Genomic DNA, 19,130 nt, shown 5'->3' with positions numbered 1-19,130 from the left:
ATGAAGAGATTCCAGCCACTAGTGCTGAAGAAAATGTAAATGAAGCATTGAAGACCGAGGCTGTCACTGAAGAAGAAGCTGAAATTCCTCAGCCTGTGGAACCTGAGATTGTGATTCCTGAGGTAGTGATGCAATTGACTGATACTCCTCAGCCCAAGCCAAAGGATGCATTCTCAAAGAAGCAGAAATTCAAGGCTGATGACTTCTTTGGCGAGCACGTGTTCTTCACTGATTATAATCCTTATGACTCTGCTCGTCTTAGAAGGAAGCGCTTCTGGACTGCCAGCCAGGCCAACTTCTACTCTTCACTGCTCTTCAACAAGGATAAAGTCTTTGACCACGAGCACATTCCTCATGTGGACATGGAATCCCTGCCGTGCTTCTCACCTGTCCTCAATGCGCTTCATGACGCAGACCTCCTCAACTTTTGTTCTGACATCGTTGATTGGAATGAAGAGCTTATTCTTCAGTTCTACGCAACACTGCATATCACATGCTGAAAGAACATGCGGTGCCCCCATGTTTGGTTTTGGTAATTGATGACAATCTCTATGGACTAGTGGTTGCCTTGAGTTATATTTGAAGGATTTGTCCATAGGCATTTCTTGAAGTCCATGTGTTGGTTTCAAGGAGTTTATGTGGTGACCAAGGTGTTATTAAGGAATTATCCAAAGATTGGTCATGTGAGAGTTGAGCTTATTGCAAGCATGTCTTGAAGAAGAAGATTGAGTGATCATTCATGTTTACCTTCAAGACATCATCCAAATGAAGAGAGTTGCAAAGATTCAAGGTTGATCAAGACTAAGTCAAGAGTGAATCAAGTTGATCAGCTCACAAAGCGTAGAAGATACACCGAGTGGGATCAAGTGATCTCATGGTATGGTAAGCATTGTCCATTGTGCTTTGTGTACTAACCCATGGTCTATGTGAGAGTTCTATGTGGGGTTAGGTACGTGTTCATGGGCTTGCGTCAAGAGGAAGATATCACTCAACCAATGGAGAGGATGACATCAAGTGGTGATCATCATCAAGAATTCCGTGCGCAAGTTCAAGTGGAGCATCACGAAGGTTGATCAAGACTAAGTCAAGAGTGAATCAAGTTGATCAACACACAAAGCGCACAAGATGTACCGAGGGATCAAGCGATCCCATGGTATGGTAAGCATTGTCAATTACGCTTTGTGTACTAACCCATGGTCTTCGTGAGAGTTCTTTGTGGGGTTAGGTTGCGGTGTGCAAGTTCAAGTGAAGCGGGCAAGTTCAAGTAAAGCATCACGAAGAGATCAAATGCTTGAAGCTTGCCATCCATTGTGGTGACAATGGACTTGTGAAGATGTGCGGAAGGGTGGCTCACCCATAGTGGAGTATGGGGGAGCAATCAACTAGTCTTCATCGAGCCAACGCAATCAAGAAAGGTGGTCCATCTTGAGGGGGTCAAGATCGTCATCATCTAGCTCAAGTGGACCATGTGCAAGGCAAAGTTTTGCTCTTGATAGGTTTTCTATTTTACCGGTCTCATGATGGTAGTTGGGAGACCGGGTTATAGGATCGATTGCCGTACTATCAAGGGGGGCTCTCGATGAGTAGCTTGATCGTATCGTTCATAGAGAGCTCAAACCATTGCATCCTTGCATCATCTTTATTGGTTCTTGTTTGGTTCTTCTCTTTGTGAGTTTTGGAGCTTATGGTCATCTTGATGACAAGCTCGAGTTCATCGAAAACGGAGTTCACTCGCATCTTCTATGATGTTTTCGATGTTGGAGGTTATGCCGGTTTTTCTCGGTTGGAGGTTTCACTCCTCTATTTGTTAGGCATACCTCCCCTGCCTCTTCTCACTATCGAAAACGGAGTTCACTCGCATCGGTCACTGTTTTGATGCTACCCGTCTTCCTCTATCCAACAAGCTTGAGTTTGCTCAATTCAGAGCTCATTTGCAGAAGTTATGGCAGTTCTGGTCTTCCTTGGAGTGTACTTGTTTTCGTGGACTTGGCATAAGGTTGGCACCAGCGGTAGTACCGCTGGACCGGAGCGGCAGTACCACATATCGCCACAAGCGGTAGTACCGCCGTCCCACAGCGGTAGTACCGCCTATGGCCATAAGCGGTAGTACGGCTCCGGTTCCGCGCTGGTACCGCCTCGACTCGAGACGTGGTTTTCTCGTGTCGGGTTCAGCGGCAGTAGTAGCAGCAGTAGGAGCGGTAGTACCGCTCGTGTGCGGTAGTACCGCGGCTACCACCGCCCCTAGTACCGCTGGGCCAAGCGGCAGTACCGCTGCGGCCAACGGTAGTACCGCTGGCTCCAGCGGTAGTGCCGCTCATACGGCTCTGCCTCGCCCTCTGTTTTGCTCCGCTCTCTATGTTCTACCGCCCGGGCGGTAGTACCGCCCCCCTGAGCGGTAGTACCGCTCGTGCGCGGACTGAGCACATAACAGTTGGATTCAGGAGCTCCTATAAAAGGGGGTCTTCTTCCCCATTCAACCTTATCCTTTGAGCTCGTGTTCTTCCCCCATTGTTGACCTTCTTCGAGCTTGCTAACTCTCAATCCCTCCATGGATTCTTGCCAGTTTTTTAGGGAAAAGAGAGAGGAGATCTCTATCCACATTTCCACCAATCACTTTCTCCTCTATGTGAGGGGAACCCATTGGATCTACATCTTGGAGTTCTTGGTGTTCTCCTTCTTATTCTTCCTCTCATTTTCCTCCCTAGCATTAGTTGCTTCAGTGGGATTTGAGAGAGAAGGACTCGGGCACTCCGTGTGCCCTTGCCATTGCATTTGGTGCATAGGTTTGAGTTCTCCACGGTGATACGTGGAAGTGAAGTTTGAGAAGCTTATTACTCTTGGGTGTTTGGGCACCCTAGAGCTTGTTCCTCTTGGGTGCCTTGGCGCCCTAGACGGTTGGTGTTGTTCGGAGCTCAATCATTGTGGTGTAAAGCTCCGGGCAAGCGTCGGGGTCTCCAATTAGGTTGTGGAGATCTTCCCGAGCAATTTGACGGGTACCGGTGACCGCCCCCAAGGGTTGCCAAAGTGTACGGGTTCGGTGACGGTCCCCAAGGGTTGCCATTTGTATGGGTTCGGTGACCGCCCTCAAGGGTCCCTTAGTGGAATCACGGCATCTTGCATTGTGCAAGGGCGTGAGGAGATTACGGTGGCCCTAGTGGCTTCTTGGGGAGCATTGTGCCTCCACACCGCTCCAAACGGAGATTAGCATCCGCAAGGGTGTGAACTTTGGGATACATCATCGTCTCCGCGTGCCTCGGTTATCTCTTACCCGAGCCCTTTACTTATGCACTTTACTTTGTGATAGCCATATTGTTTCTTTTCATATATCTTGCAATCACGTAGTTGCTTACCTTGCTTAGCATAAGTTGTTGGTGCACATAGGTGAGCCTAGTTGTTTTAGGTTTTGTACTTGTCAAATTAACCGTTAGGTTTATTCCGCATTTGTTCAAGCCTCAACCATAATTATTTTAAAGCGCCTATTCACCCCCCCCTTCTAGGCGACATCCACGATCTTTCACATGCGACGCTGACGACATCAATACTTGGGTGTTGGACTGGATGACCGAAAACACTCATTATAAGGCACCGGCTCTGAATTACTTCACGCCCTGCCCATCAGTCCACCCCTTGAAGGAGCTCGTTGCCTGTACCAAGAGCCAGAACTCACTGCTCATTACATGCAAGTGCTTATGAAGCCTCTGAAGCCCGGTCAAGCCCCAAGGACCAAATTCCTTGTGAGGGAATTTCTCTATGTGCCAAGAACTATCTATCGCATTCTGACAAAGACAATGAGTCCGATCAAAGGCCACGACTCGTCTGATGAGGAAATTGTTGGCATCATGAAGAATCTGCTATTCAACATCATACATGGCATTCCTGTCAACTATCATGATTTCTTCATGAGGACTCTGGCAAATGTCGCACTCTCTCCGTTTGAGATGAAGCCTTATGCTCCTTGGATTATGAGATTCCTCAGAACAAGGTCTTCACTCAACTACAAGGCTGATTTTCAGAATCACCTCAGCTACTTGCCCCCAATCGAAGTCCTCAAGCGGACATATTCCTCAGCTGATGAGAAGGGCAAGGCACCAGCTGTCATTGATGAAGGCATTCGTCCATTGGATGGTCAGTTTCGCAAAGCTGCATCTTATTCCACCAATGATGACTCTGCCACTCATGATTCTGCTGCTAATGCATCCAAGCCAAATCCTCAAGCCACAGCTCCAAGGGTGATGACTGACTGTGAGCTGCTTCTTAGTCTTCACCAGAAGGTGGATCGAAACCATAAATGGGTTAAGCGTCAGTTTGGTTCTATTCTTCACAACATGACTACTACACATAATGCAGTGAAGAAAAACCATCACTACCTCCATGAAGTCTTCGGTTGCACCTGGGCTATTCTGTCACATCTATATGGTGAAGAAAATCTGAAGCAAATGGGTCTCAAGGAGGATTTTGACTGGTCTGCACCTCCACCGAAGAAATACAAGAAGGTCAAGGTTCCTTCGTTGGTGGCCAGCCCATATTCTTCATCGCGCGAAACCGACGAGCATGAAGACTTGGACGACACTACGGCAGGCCCTACAACAACAAACGACCCCAACAACGCTGGCGCTCCTCCATCAACATGATATTCTTCAGGGGCGTTAGTCCTCATTTTTCGATCCTTTTGGTCATTCGATGACAAAGGGGGGGATTTGAGTTAGTCTTCAAGAGGGTCTACATATATGGGCGTTTTTTTGCTAAGCTACAACTCTCGTTCTTCTGAGACTTTATTCGATCGAGTTGTAAACTTAAACTCTATGGTGGTCTAATACTTTTGTTGTGTTCTTCTGCATGCTTATTCCTCGATAATGTTAATGCACGCATGCTGAATTACATCAGTCACCATATTTCATCATGCATTTCAAATTCTTCATATATTATGTCAAATACGTGTATGAATTACAAGATATAGGGGGAGATCTCCATGATTTTACTCTTCAAGTGTGCATTGCTTCAAAAGCAAATTCCTCACTATGCACATCTTCAGGGGGAGTTCTTCTATATCTTGCAATCAAATTCCTCAATATCAGTATTTACACTTCATATGTTTATCCCCGTTGAAAACTTAACCTATATTGTCATCAATCACCAAAAAGCGGGAGATTGTAAGTGCATCTAGTGCCCCTTAGTGATTTTGGTGTATTGAAGACTTATAGGTTAAGGGACTAATGTGTTTATGAGTGTACACAGGTCTATAAGTCTATGAGGAGTTTGATAGTTATAGAGAAAGTCGACCCCTAAAAATGAAGTTCTTCGACTGAAGACTTTCTGAAGACTTTGAAAGTGAAGAAATTGGTGTGACCTAGAAGACTTGGTATTCATTCGAGGAACATGAAGCGTGAAGACTTTTGTTTTCATAGTTTCATTTTCTCTTTCTTGAGTCATAGGAAACACCGTACTGTTAAAGGGGGTCGAGAAAATACTAAGGAAAAATTTCCAAGTGATGCTCAACTCAAAATCCTACACCTACCAATCCCTTCGAGTGAAGCCATTGGAAATCTCATACAGTTCAGTCATATTCTTCAGTGACAGAGACGAAGTTCTTCTGGTCACTGAGGAATTTGTTCTGACTGAGGAGTTAGGAATTCGCCAGTGTGGATTGCCTACACAGTGAGGAACATGATAGCCCTGGGGTATTTGATACTCAAATTTCCGACTGTTGTTGTGCTACGCGCCAGCTGTTCCAAAATATCTACCCACCTAACGGTCATACCATTGAAGGGCATTTATGTCTTATCATGTCGGGCTGCTCCCTAGGCTATAAATAGCCGCCCCCTACAACCACTAACTGGTTGGCTGCTCCGAGAGAAACTGACACTTGTCATTTGAGAGCATCCCATCCTCCGAGGACTTTGAGCGAAAATCATCAAGTGAGGAAAACCCAAACACAAACACCTACAAACCCAAAGTGATTGAGCATCACTGAAGAGATTGATCCTGCGTGGATCCGACGCTTGTTACTTTTGAAGACTGTGCTTCTTCCAGACGGTTAGGCGTCATGGTCTAGAGCATCCAAGAGGAATTGTGGATCGCCGAGTGACCGAGTTTGTGAAGGTTTGGAAGTCACCTGAAGACATACCACGAGTGATTGGGCGAGGTCTGTGTGACCTTAGCTCAAGGAGAATACGGTGAGGACTGTGTGTCCGGGACTGTGTGCCCTCAGGTTTAAATACCTAGCCGCTCCAACCAGACGTACAACTGAGACAGCAGTTGGAACTGGTCTACCAAATCATTGTCTTCATCAAGCCTACTAGTTCTATTTCCTCAACTCTTTCACTTCTTCATATCTGTGTTTGAAGACTTTGACTGAAGACTTTCTCAATTTCCTCAGTTCAATTTCTTTCAGTCTATTTGTCTTCATCCTGTGTTTACGCTTTCTGTACTCTGTGCCTTGTCTTCATTTCATCATGATGATTATGCATGTGTTCTGTTACGTTAACTTTTGAGTACTTATTCCGCTGCAAGTAGTTCTTCGCTAAGGAATTTCCTCACCCGCAAATTCCTCACTGAAGAATTCATAAAAATCGCCTATTCACCCCCCTCTAGTCGATATAACGCACTTTCATTGATTTACTTAGATAATAATAGTTATTAAAGTTACAAGTGTTTACACTTGTTCTTGCATATTACAAAAGAGTAATTGTGTGCAAGTTTTCAATATGTGCAATTTCACTATTGTGTGTGTGTGAACTTTTTGTTTGCTCTTTTCTTATTATTTTGTGCGGTCACATTGGTTTTGTTTTGTCTTTCTTCTTTCAACTAATACCAGCATCTATTAAGTTATCGATTTGATTTTTAAACATATTTACCCCTCCACACTAGGGCAAAGAAGAAATGACTCCCTTCGAAACTAATGACAAAACTACCATGTAAGCCGGCTAATCAACATGTGGCACATGTAGCCATTACCAATGGTGGCAAATAAAAAAACCAACCAGCACCGATCGCAGCACATTGATTTACATGTCATGTACCGTGTTCACCGGCAGATTATCTGCCGACCACACATGGCCTCTCACCCGACTTAGAGGCATATTGATTGCGTCGAAACAAGAATGCGTATGGATGGAACCACAACTCACACTAGCTAGTTTATTATCATATAGTCGTTGTTTTTTCTTCCTTTTGCTAGCGAAATAATATACTCATCTCCAGTAGCTAACATCTTTGACCAAGTGAAAATTCAAAGGAATTTATAGAAATATTGCGAGATTAGGATTCTTAGAAAATTTCCGTATGTCAATCATATGTTTCGTTGGATTGAATCTTATAGATTTTTTTTTCTAATGATTTCTTTGTACTGCATTCCTTACGAATTTTAGAAACTTCTTGAAAATTATCCTTTGGTTTTTATGTGGTGCAATCAAACAAACCAAATTGTATAGGATACAGATGGTCAAACTAATATTACAAATCGATGTTTTCCTACTACTGCATTTTTGGAATTCTGTGAATCAAAGAGGCCTTTAGCTGGAGCTGCGAAACTACTTCCAATACATAATAATTGACATTGTAAATATTGATACTGTCTTTTAAGACATTCTGTATATAATTTTTAAGACAAATCTATAGACATGACTTTGGAAGGGAGGGAGTAATATTTAAACGAATTCAGTAGCTATTGCAGCAGCAGCAGTAGTATTTTTAAAAATTCCTACAATTTATTGCCCCGTATCAAAATGTAGGACATTTTTATAGGCTAGTTTAGCTTACAAAAATGTCTTCTATTTTGGTACAGATTTAGTATTTTTAAACTGAGGGAATCCTTCACCAATCACCACATATGCTTGGACATCAATCAGCATTCACACAGACCTCGCAACAAATTCGATGGAATGGCATAGCCACTTTACATCAAACACAGGCACAGCAAGCCAACAACATTATCATCATATATTTATACACCGTTTTGCAAGCGATTTGACACCCATTCAAGGAGAAAACAACAGGAACTGGCAAGGGGGTGTACTGATCAACGAGAACGAATGCTACTGCCAAATATACAATAAAAATATGCCCTATGACAAACAGGACACGGGGGGAGAATACATATCCCATGTCAACATGAAAATAAGGAACATAGGAAAACTGCCTGCTCTGATCTGCCCTCTGCTGAAGTACAAACTTGCAGAGAACTGGGTCATAATTTACGTGCCTTCTGATCAATCATGATGAGTACAAAAAGAGCTCCGCAAATCCACGAAATAATGAGCCCACGCCATTTTTCTTGGTCACTAACACCTGATTTCATATGATCCAGCCCTTGAGATGTAGCGAACCCACTCAACGGTGTTGTAGCCGCTCTTCTCCCACACCTGAAAATGCATCAAGAGATGGTTTTAGTACCAAACATTTTCAATATTTCATATTGTACTTGCTCCACATACCTTGAGGAACCGAACACGTAAACCAGAAGCAGTGAACATCGGAACCTGCAGGGAAGAGATATCATAGTGAATCTAAAGGATAGACTGCAGGAAGCCAGGAAACAGTCAGACAACACGGGGGGCATATAGCACATTATATGCATGAAGGATCCTCGAACAAAAATACTCCAAGGTCAACCAATTATTTAAGTATCAATTTATTGTACATGCTCAAATTTTGTTCATAAACAATGAGATACTGGGATTCTTTGCTAACATTGTCATTCTCAGTTATGAATTGCAGAACAGATAAATAAAATGGAGTAGAGGAAAGCTCATAGCCATCTTGCCACGGAAACAATAGGATTCTTAACGAGATTAAATGTAACCTGGAATTCCATCTGAATCGGTGGCCTGTTCGCTAACTTCTTTTCACCCATTGTAGAGATCAGTTCAACTTCTGCACTCATCGTTGCCTCGGTCTGTCCAGGAAATTTCCTGATCCTATGGTTTGAAATGTGCATTACGATTTATGAGTTCATGCTGGTTAATGTGCAATAACTGCAAGAGGTAGCTCAGCACGAAAAAGAACTCCCAGTACATGCACTAACAGGACATACTTTAAAATTGCAAATAGCTAGGCAGGGCATAATTTAGGGAAATTTTGTTTACACCATTCTGAACAACTCAGAGCTAGGCAGGGCATAACTTAGGGAAATTTTGTTTACACCATTCTGAAGAATTCACACCATCAAACCCATTAAAATACGACCCACGTACTGCCTTTGGTATAGTGCAAATGTTAGACAAAAAGATTGCACTTACTTCCACACCAGGGAATCAATCGAAGCATTATATTTGGCTTTGCCAGATGTTGTTTGGAAACTCGTCTTCGCTGTCTGCTTTGGAACTGGAACTTTAACCACAACACCAAGTGCAAACATCTTAGCACCAAAAACACTCTTAACCTGCGTGACAAAAGATTCACCATGTCAGCAAACATGTACACATTTATGACGTAACCGAGTAGATATATTTGCTCACTTTCACATTAATCTCCATGCGTGTTCGGCCCAACTCCTTAATTGTGGGCAGAACCCGGAATGGAAGATTTACACCCTCCGTGATTCGATATCTAGAACAAATATGTCCGTCAAAATCCAGCTAGCGAATGAAACTATCATTTGTAAAATGTACCGATAATTGCAAGAATAAATAGGGATCTAAAAATTACTTCATCAATTCGAATTCACCATCTGGTGGCACAAAGCTGACTGTTTTTTCTGAGTTAAATCTTGTTAGGTTGACGCACTGGTGGAACGTGACATCATCGAGTTCTATGGTCTTCCCACTGTAGAGGGAGAGAACACAAGCAATCAGGAGATCATTTACGAAAAGGAACAAAAGTTGGGTAGCCAATAAACAATGTTAACCGGCAAAACAGTTATATACATGTGCACACTTTGTCACCATGTGTCAAGACTCAGTAAAGCAATACCTCTTTGAAGGCCTGGACTTCAGTTGGGCTTCCTTTTCAAGTCCAATTTTGTCATTTAGTCCCAACTTCAGATCAGGCATTCCAGAAAGGAAGCACTTCATAAGAATCTTCCCTGTCACGTCACATCGTAGAACACTCCCTGCAGAAATGTAAGAAATATACACGACGGACATCAAATAGCTGAACAGGAAAGACACCAGAAACCTCAGACCAGATAACAAAAAATTGATGGTCCATAAAATACCTTTAGAAGACATAAGAAGGTTTACGCTCTCAACAATGTCCAAGAAAACCTAACATACGAGGAGAAGTCATTAGTTATTACTGTTACTTCACTTGCTAAATGGAGGTAAACAATGACATGACATTAATGACAACAAAGAAACGAAAACTGAGGGAAGTATGAGCCACTGCTTTAACAGGAATGCTGGTACATGTAAAATATGTATTAGAAATGAGATGCATTTTAAAATGTATGTGGATGATGGCATTGCTGGTAGCCCAAGCACTGATAGGAAACTAGGACCATTATAAATAGTCCTCTGCTTTTTTTCCGAATACAGCTGAAGCCTCCCTACATATTTAATTCAAGTACCTCATTCTTCTTGTACACCAGACCCTCTCTTCTCCAACCAACAGCGCCGGTAACTTGCAGGGTCGCATTTGGAACAGGCTTATCCGAAGGCTATCAGTACAGAGAGAAGGAAATATGGTTCAGTTACTTTCCTAGAAAATAAATAGGAACACATATAATTATTATTTTGCAATCCAATACAGCAGACTTCATTTTTCATATATTTCTAACCTTGGAAGAAAATGGCGACCGCACGCCTTCCTGCGTTATATATAACTTCAAAATTTCAGGGGAGAGATTCTGAGGATAACCGAAGTCCATAATCTCTGCACAGTTGCACAGAGTCAGTATTGCAAACAAAAAAAGAATCCATGGTGGGAACTGAAGCAGCAAGCTAAGTCCAAAATCGGATGTGCCCTTACCATCAAGAAGTTCATATATTAACACAAAGTTATTCCTGATAGCATCTTCATCAAAAGTTCCACCAAAGTAGGACTTGAAGAGGGCCACTGCCTGATAATTTCAAATAATCTTCAGCACAAATAACGGCGAATGAGATAGGACATGTTACATTGAGTAGGATCTCTACATTGAATTAGCAACTGTAGTTTCATCACTGAATCATCTTTGGCCTAACATACAAATTAAACTAATTCCTAGCCCAATCCCTCTCTTCCAAACAGGCCCTCAGGAAATCATATAGAGCACAAAGGGTTCTCTTATTCACTTAGTCCTATCAAACTATTCCCAGCAGTGATGAACATGGAACATCACGCCATCTAGGCATTGAAAATTTCTAGTTTTTGTACCACCTGCTTGTACCCTGTTGGGTTTGGTGATTCTGATGTCCATCACCAGTTTTCGCAATAGAAAATTCCATTCGCCAAACAAAGCCAAACATTGATACCATTATTAGATGACATGATCATTTAAACCTTTTGGGCTGAGATGATACATTATCTTACAATTTGACAGAACACTTCAGAAAATCATATGGCTTGTTAAGTAACTAATACATTCTTTTGCTCTGAATAGACAAATACACAAACATCATAGACAAATATTTCTAGTGAAAAAGAAAAACATCAATTATCATCAAGATCATAATGTCTGTGTGGGTTATATATAATTTATTTGGAAATGCTCATAAGACAACAGAAACTTCATACCTCCACAACAAACTTGAAAGCACAAGAAACATTAGCATTGCTGCTAACCACGATCACAATGTAAACATTACTGATCCTCATGTAAAGGAAGGAACAGCCTCCTATTTGTCGAACAGGGCATGTACCAAGCTCTTTTGTTTGCATAATGTGCATCCTGAATGCATCAACCATATTTCCCCTGCATAGCCGTACATGAACATGATAGGGTTTAGTCACTAAATGTAAAGGTATGTGCAACCAAATAAGCAGGGAATGGAAAGTGAGAGAAGCAAAATGAATACTCGGGATTGTTTCCTATTGAAGTGATAACTGAGAAAGGCTATGAGAGGAAATGACCTAAGTAGCCTCTTGAGATCGCTTTGGAATGATGAGACAGTTGTCCAGGTGATAATGAATAAATGTGCGCAAAAGAAAGAAAGAAAAGGACATGGTGGAACAAATATCATTAAAATTTACATCCATGTCCTACGGTTATCAACAGAGCTTGAAAAAAAATGCTTGCATTACTCAACAGTAGGTGTCGTAGTTTACATGTTTTAGGGTCCTTCATAAACAATGACTATGATATTGACAATATATCATATAGATGGAATGTCACTTGCTCAATATTAAACTAGTGTAAGACCTACATGTCGAAATAGGCTCAGCACATACAGGATCACAGCACATCGCTGCAGGTTTATTGAATGGTCTTGTTTTGTTTCTACTATCAACGTGCATGTATGAAAACATTCCTCATACTTATGATTTCCAATGGTACCAATTCCATTATCTTTACTCCTATAAAAGATCCAGTTGGTGATGATGGTGTGTCTGCATCCGTCATTTCTGACCATTCGATCTGCGTCTAACGCATGCAATGTAAGCTGTCGCATTTTTGCAACAAGTCCCTCGCCACTCTGCTCCAACATTTCAGAAAACCCCTTAGTCTATTTGGGTGAAACCTAACATATTTTTAGTGATATACATCAAAACCAGGGTGATTTTTCAAGTTTGTGAACATGCATTTGCCGATTGTAGATCCATTCCAACGCACAGGCACTTTGCTAGTACAAATATAAAAAAATTGCATTCTGCGGGAATATTCAGTGTTCAAGAAAGCGTTTTTAAGCGACGCTTAAGCGCCGAGCGATGGCAAAACACTTCGCTTTTGCCCTAAGCGGTAGATTAAACGGTTTTTCTTTCATTTGTCCATAATTTGGTTGATTTTGAACTACTTCTGCTTGTGCAATAATGGCAATATGCCATTTATCTTATTATTAAGCTCTGTTCGGGAAGTATTTCCTTCATATTCTGGCAAAATTCTGGCCGCGTGGTCTATATTAGGTTGTGTCTGTTTGAACTTAACTGCATTTTAGTTGTTATTTTGCTTGCTATGTGAACCTGATGTGTATTTGCTATGGTGTGAACTGTATTTTAGATGCTATTTCAATTACCCATGTGCCATGTTTCCTATTTTCCTGTGTATATTATTCAAAATCTGTCAAATCTAGCCAATCTCAAAAAACACTTAAGTGCCCATTGCTCTAAGCTGTGGCCTTCCGCTTCGCTTACGCTTTCCGCTTTTTTGAACATCAGGAATATTACGAGATGCTTAATAACTTCTGCCGTTCTTTCCAAGACCTCTTGGAAATCTATGGTGCGAGGGTTAATATTAATAATTAATTTCAGTCCGACGGTTACTATTTCAAAGTTAGCTGGTTTGCCGGGTATGCTACAGTAGAAGTAAAATTTCGACTACAGAAGGATGTGACTACTAACTACTGTCAAAGCTCCCACTGGAAGAGAGAAAATGAACTATGCAGCAATTTTTCTTGTCCAAAGTGCCTCACTCATCAAAACTACGAGTTCAAAATGTGGAAAAAATAAAACTAGTACGAATTATCTTGTTTATTGTTGACGACTTGCTATGATCATACTCCCTCCTGCCCGAAATAAGTGTCTCAAGCTTAGTACAACTTTGTATACAAAGTTGAGACACTTATTTTGGGACAGAGGGAGTATATGACTAGAGGATAACCTCCTTTGAACCATCCTAGGTGGAATCGAACGACATATCCTACTCAGCGAGCAATCTCTTCACTCTATGCTGGAATCATGTAGGCGCCACAGCCTCAGGGCAGAGAATGGAACACGCATTCCAAATGCAAATCAGTTAGGAACGCCACAACCAAGAGAATGGGCAAACTGAAGCGCGCAATGGGCAAATTGCAGTGCGCAACGAGCCAACCACCGAAGAGTGGCCGTCAACTGCACTCCTACCCGCAGAATTTCACTTGTCACTCAGCGAAAGCAATCGAAATTCACAAGCTACCAGCCATCCTTCTAGTGATCTACATAACTACAGGCTACGGACGGAATCAACCCATCCTGGGGCCTCAGATCTACCACTCAAAACCCAGGGAGCCAGGGAGGGGTGGGAGGGGAGCGGCAAGACGCACCCGACATCGTCGCGGTATAGGCGGTTGATGAGGACGTCGCCGCGGAGGTTGAGGAAGTAGATGGCCGACGCCGCCACCGGCATCGTCTCCGCGTCGCCCGCGCCCCGGCTCGAGCGCCTGGGACCACCACCCTTGACTGGCGCGCGGTTCCGCGGTGCGCCGCCAGCTACAGGTCGTAGCGGGCGATCTGGTGCGCTCGGTGCTCGCCGGACGGTGAGGAGGAGGAACGGGATTGGCGGGGCGCGGGTTTTGGTAGATCTCGGGGGAGGGAGGCACGAGCACAGGTCGTCTTCCCCGTCCAGGAGCGCTTTTTCGTGCGTGTTTTCCAGAATGAACCTCCCCGGACGGCGTATTTCCGTATTTGCATGGTTGTCTTCAGTCGGTGACTTCTGACTTCGTGTTGCCTTGCGTCTTGGTCCCACTGCTCTACTGGTAGTAGTACAGAAAAGAACATGCAAAATGATACTTTCCTCTAGTGTTAAAAACGCTCTTAGCTTGGATACGTTTTAGTCTCATGACTAAAAGTAGTGCGACTAAAACGTATTAGCCTCACCCATGCTTGGATTCAAATACTAAAGGGATTAAAATCACACACGCGTACTTAGATGAGCATTTATTATACTTCAAACCCTCCGATCCAGAATTCGCATGTGTTAAAGGAGAGGAGTTAAATAAGGAGAGAGAGGACTAATCCATATTTTAGTAGGGGTAGCTCTGACTAAAAAAATTTAGTCTCAAGACTAGTTTTAGCTCCTCTTTAGTCAGGGGTGCTTGGAACTTTAGCCTCTTAAAGAGACTATTTTTAGTCAGACTAAAATAAGTCCCTTGGATCCACGCACCCTCTTAGGCCTCATTTGGTTCATAGGATAGGAAAATCGTAGCAATAGGAAAGTCATATAAAATGAGATGACATGTATCTTAAATACTGAGTAGGAATAGGAAAGGAGATGCCCTTTGATTCATATCATAAATTTTTTTTCATTAAGTCTAGGCTAATGTTTATTTTCCTATGAAATGTGGAGGATAAGAAGAATTCCTCCAAAAAATATGATTCCATTCCTATAAATCAAAGGGCTCTACAGAATTTTTTTTTACAAAAATCTAAAATCTTATCCTATGAAATTCCTACAAGATTTTTTTAAATTAAAGGAGGCCTTATATTATGGGACGGAGGAAGTACTATGTTGTCCCAACTCAAAAAAATGTTATCCAAAAAAAGACTGTAGATTGGTCTACGAATAGCAATTTTGTCCATGGATATTGGGTTTCCGCATGTACGGTACCATAAACATCGGGTACCCGCGCGCACCGTGGTCGCCCCAGCCACCGTCGTCACCCGCAGGGACCAGCGCGCGACGACGGCCAACCTGCGCCACCGCGCGAACCTTCGCCTCCCCTGCCCACCTGTGCCGCCCGCACGGAGACGAGTTGCGCCACCCGCCCGCCACCTACTCCTCCACGGCGACCACCTCGATGGGCGGCGGCTCCACAGCTGAAGGGCGTTGCACCGCCGCTATCCCCTCCCGCGGTGACCCCTCCCGCCAGCTCAGGGCCTGCGCCGCCGCTATCCCTTCCCGCCGTCCAGGACCTGCGCGCGCCTGCGTCTCGAGCGCCTGGAGCTGGAGCTCCCGGCGGGCCTCGACCTCAAGCTCCCAGCGGGCCTGCTCCTGTGCAAGTTGCTGCTCCTCCACCCGTAGCTCCCCTGCTCGTGTTGCTGCCGGTGAGAAGAAGCACCCCTCTGTAAATCTGCTCCTCTGCCCGCTTGCTCGTGGTGCTCCAATTTCTGTACATTGCAATTTCAAACACTACTCATCATGTTCACTGAAGAAAATTGATCTGCTTTTAAGAAAACTGATCATGTTCTCTGAAGAAAATTGATCTGTTGTTAAGAAAATTGAACATGTTCTCTGGACTGATAGCATCAAGTTAACTAAATGCATCAAGAGCAACTGGTCCAGATTTTGGCAAAATTGCAAGTTAACTAAATGCATCATCAAGAGCAACTGGACAAGATTGTTGTTGTTATGGTCTAAAATGGGAGAAGGAAAAAATGTTATGCCTGTCAATTGTTGAATTATTCAGAGTATTTGAATTATTCAGATATCCATGTTCTGTATCCAGGATAATGCACAATTGCAGTGTCCATGGATCACAGGATAATCAATTGCAGTGTTAAATTCAGTCAGTGTGTACTCCAAGTAGTGATTTTAAATTCCGTCATCAAAATACAGTCAATTTTTCTACACGGTCTGCAGATGAGTGTAAATTCAATCAATAACTTGCACTAAGGAATTTGTTCTCCAGGTAGAGATGAGTGTAAAAAAGGTCCAATAATAGTAGTGTCATGGTAAGGTTGCCAGGATGATGGATATCACAGCCTGCAGATGCAGCTGCAACAAACAAACAGTTCCCAGGGATCAACACTTGCATGACAAACTGTTCAAAACTTCAGGCACTGTGAGCAGAGTATGCTCTGCTTTGCTTACATATCTGTAGAACAGATGCGTGAAGAACACGACGAAGAGGAACTGGATCGCCGCGTAGATCCACACATATCTCCTCACCACTGCAGATACGCGCTATTTCAAATTAGTTACCGTAGCAACGAGGGTTCCATCAAGGCAATCATATCAAAATTTTCAGTATGTGTTCTGAGGTGGGTGGTGGTTAAATGATGCAGTATCCATGCTTGTTGTGGTTAGTGATGAGAAGAGGCCTAGGATGCATGAGAAGGGCAGCGAAATCGCCAGGGCGGCGAAGCCGTTATGCGCAACTATGATGTGACGCCCCCGTTTCAATCGTACACTAATCATGCACGCAAACGTGTACGATCAAGATCAGGAACTCACGGGAAGATATCACAACACAACTCTAAAAACATAAATAAGTCATACAAGCATCATAATACCAGTCAGGGGCCTCGAGGGCTCGAATACAATTGCTGAATCATAGACGAGTCAACGGAAGCAACAATATCTGAGTACAAACATAAGTTAAACAAGTTTGCCTTAAGAAGGCTAGCACAAAAGTTGCAACGATCGAAAAGGCAAGGCCTCCTGCCAGGGACCTCCTAACTACTCCTCGAAGCCGAACTCCACGTAGAATCATCCTCGGGATCTCCAGCTCCTGGACTCCAACATCTGGTTGCGACAACCAAGAAGAATGCGAAGGGAGAAAAGCAACCGTAAGTACTCATCCAAAGTACTCACAAGCAAAGAGCTACACTACATATGCATGGGTATATGTGTAAAGGGCCATATCGGTGGACTGAACTGCAGAATGCCAGAATTAGAGGGGGATAGCTAATCCTGTCGAAGACTACGCTTCTGGCCACCTCCATCTTGCAGCATGTAGAAGAGAGTAGATGGTAAGTTCACCAAGTAGCATCGCATAGCATAATCCTACCCAGCGATCCCCTCCTCGTCGCCCTGTTAGAGAGCGATCACCGGGTTGTATCTGGCACTTGGAAGGGTGTGTTTTATTAAGTATCCGATTCTAGTTGTCATAAGGTCAAGGTACAACTCCAAGTCGTCCTGTTACCAAAGATCACGGCTATTCGAATAGATAAACTTCCCTGGAGGGGTGCACCACATAACCCAACACGCTCGATCCCATTTGGCCGGACACACTTTCCTGGGTCATGCCCGGCCTCGGAAGATCAACACGTCGCAGCCCCACATAGGCACAACAGAGCGGTCAGCACGCCGGTCTAAATCCTATGCGCGCAGGGGTCTGGGCCCATCGCCCATTGCACACCTGCATGTTGTGAACGCGGCCGGAAGCAGACCTAGCCTAGCAGGCGTTCCAGTCCAATCCGGCGCGCGCCGCTCAGTCGTTGACGTCACGAAGGCTTCGGCTGATACCACGACGCCGAGTGCACATAACTGTTCCCGCGTAGTTGGTTAGTGCGTATAGACCAAATGGCCAGACTCAGATCAAATACCAAGATCTCGTTAAGCATGTTAAGTATCCGCGAACGCCGACCAGGGCCAGGCCCACCTCTCTCCTAGGTGGTCTCAACCTGCCCTGTCGCTCCGCCACAAAGTAACAGTCGGGGGCCGTCAGGAACCCAGGCCCACCTCTACCGGGATGGAGCCACCTGTCCTTTCAGCCCCCTCATCAGAATCACTTGCGGGTACTCAACGAGCTGACCCGACTTTAGTCACCACATGTGTCATGTATATAAAGTATATAGTATATACCCGTGATCACCTCCCGAAGTGATCACGGCCCAGTAGTATAGCATGGCAGACAGACAAGAGTGTAGGGCCACTGATGGAACACCAGCATCCTATACTAAGCAGTAGGATAGCAGGTAAGGGTAACAACTGTAGCAACAATGACAGGCTATGCAGCAGAATAGGATTAACCGAAAGCAGTAACATGCTACACTCTTCTAATGCAAGTAGTATAGAGAAGAATAGGCGATATCTGGTGATCAAGGGGGGGGCTTTCCTGGAAGCTCAGCCGAGAAGGAGGGGTCATCAACACCGTAGTCGATCGGGCACCAGCAGCGGCGTCAGCCTCGTAGTCTACCGGAGAGAAGAGGGGGAAAAACAATAAATACGGAGCAAACAAAGCATCACAAAACATAACGAGGTAATACGCGTTGCCAGGGGTGATCTAACGCAGGGATAGGTGATACCGGCGAAGGGGGAAACATCCGGGAAAGTATTCCCGGTGTTTCGCGTTTTCGGACAGATGAACCGGAGGGGGAAAATTGCGTGTTTGCTATGCTAGGGATGTGTGGCGGATGAACGGGCTACGTATCCGGATTCGTCTCGTCGTTCTGAGCAACTTTCATGTACAAAGTATTTTCATCCGAGCTACGGATTATTTTATAATAATTTTCAAAGATTTAATCAATTTTTGGAATTTATTAAATTCATTTAATTAAAAGAATCGTTTATTGCATCAGCGTGATGTCAGCATGACGTCAGCGGTCAACGCTGACCGTTGACCGCAAACTGACGGTGGGGCCCGATTGTCATACTTTGTCTAGGTTAATTAGGATTTAGCTAATCTAATTACCGTTTA

The 19,130-nt window shown here is 43.9% G+C and overlaps 1 protein-coding gene across 1 annotated transcript; it reads right to left on the bottom strand.

Annotated features, from left to right (window-relative positions):
- Positions 1-7,871: 7,871 nt before the first annotated feature.
- LOC109737525 (AP-2 complex subunit mu) lies at positions 7,872-14,436 on the bottom strand. Its single transcript, XM_020296656.3, has 13 exons — positions 14,094-14,436; positions 11,653-11,830; positions 10,906-10,996; positions 10,715-10,809; positions 10,505-10,594; positions 10,154-10,202; positions 9,910-10,048; positions 9,646-9,762; positions 9,456-9,546; positions 9,237-9,379; positions 8,801-8,915; positions 8,433-8,477; positions 7,872-8,360 (listed from the first exon to the last, which is right to left on the bottom strand). The coding sequence occupies exons 1-13, from the start codon at positions 14,174-14,176 to the stop codon at positions 8,280-8,282; spliced, it is 1,317 nt and encodes a 438-aa protein (XP_020152245.1). The 5' UTR covers positions 14,177-14,436; the 3' UTR covers positions 7,872-8,279.
- Between the last annotated feature and the right edge of the window lie 4,694 nt (positions 14,437-19,130).

Source organism: Aegilops tauschii, chromosome 6, assembly GCF_002575655.3.
Source record: "Aegilops tauschii subsp. strangulata cultivar AL8/78 chromosome 6, Aet v6.0, whole genome shotgun sequence".
Lineage (NCBI taxonomy): Eukaryota > Viridiplantae > Streptophyta > Magnoliopsida > Poales > Poaceae > Aegilops > Aegilops tauschii.
The sequence above is the reverse complement of the archived record's forward strand: the minus strand, read 5'-3'. Positions and strand labels throughout refer to the sequence as shown.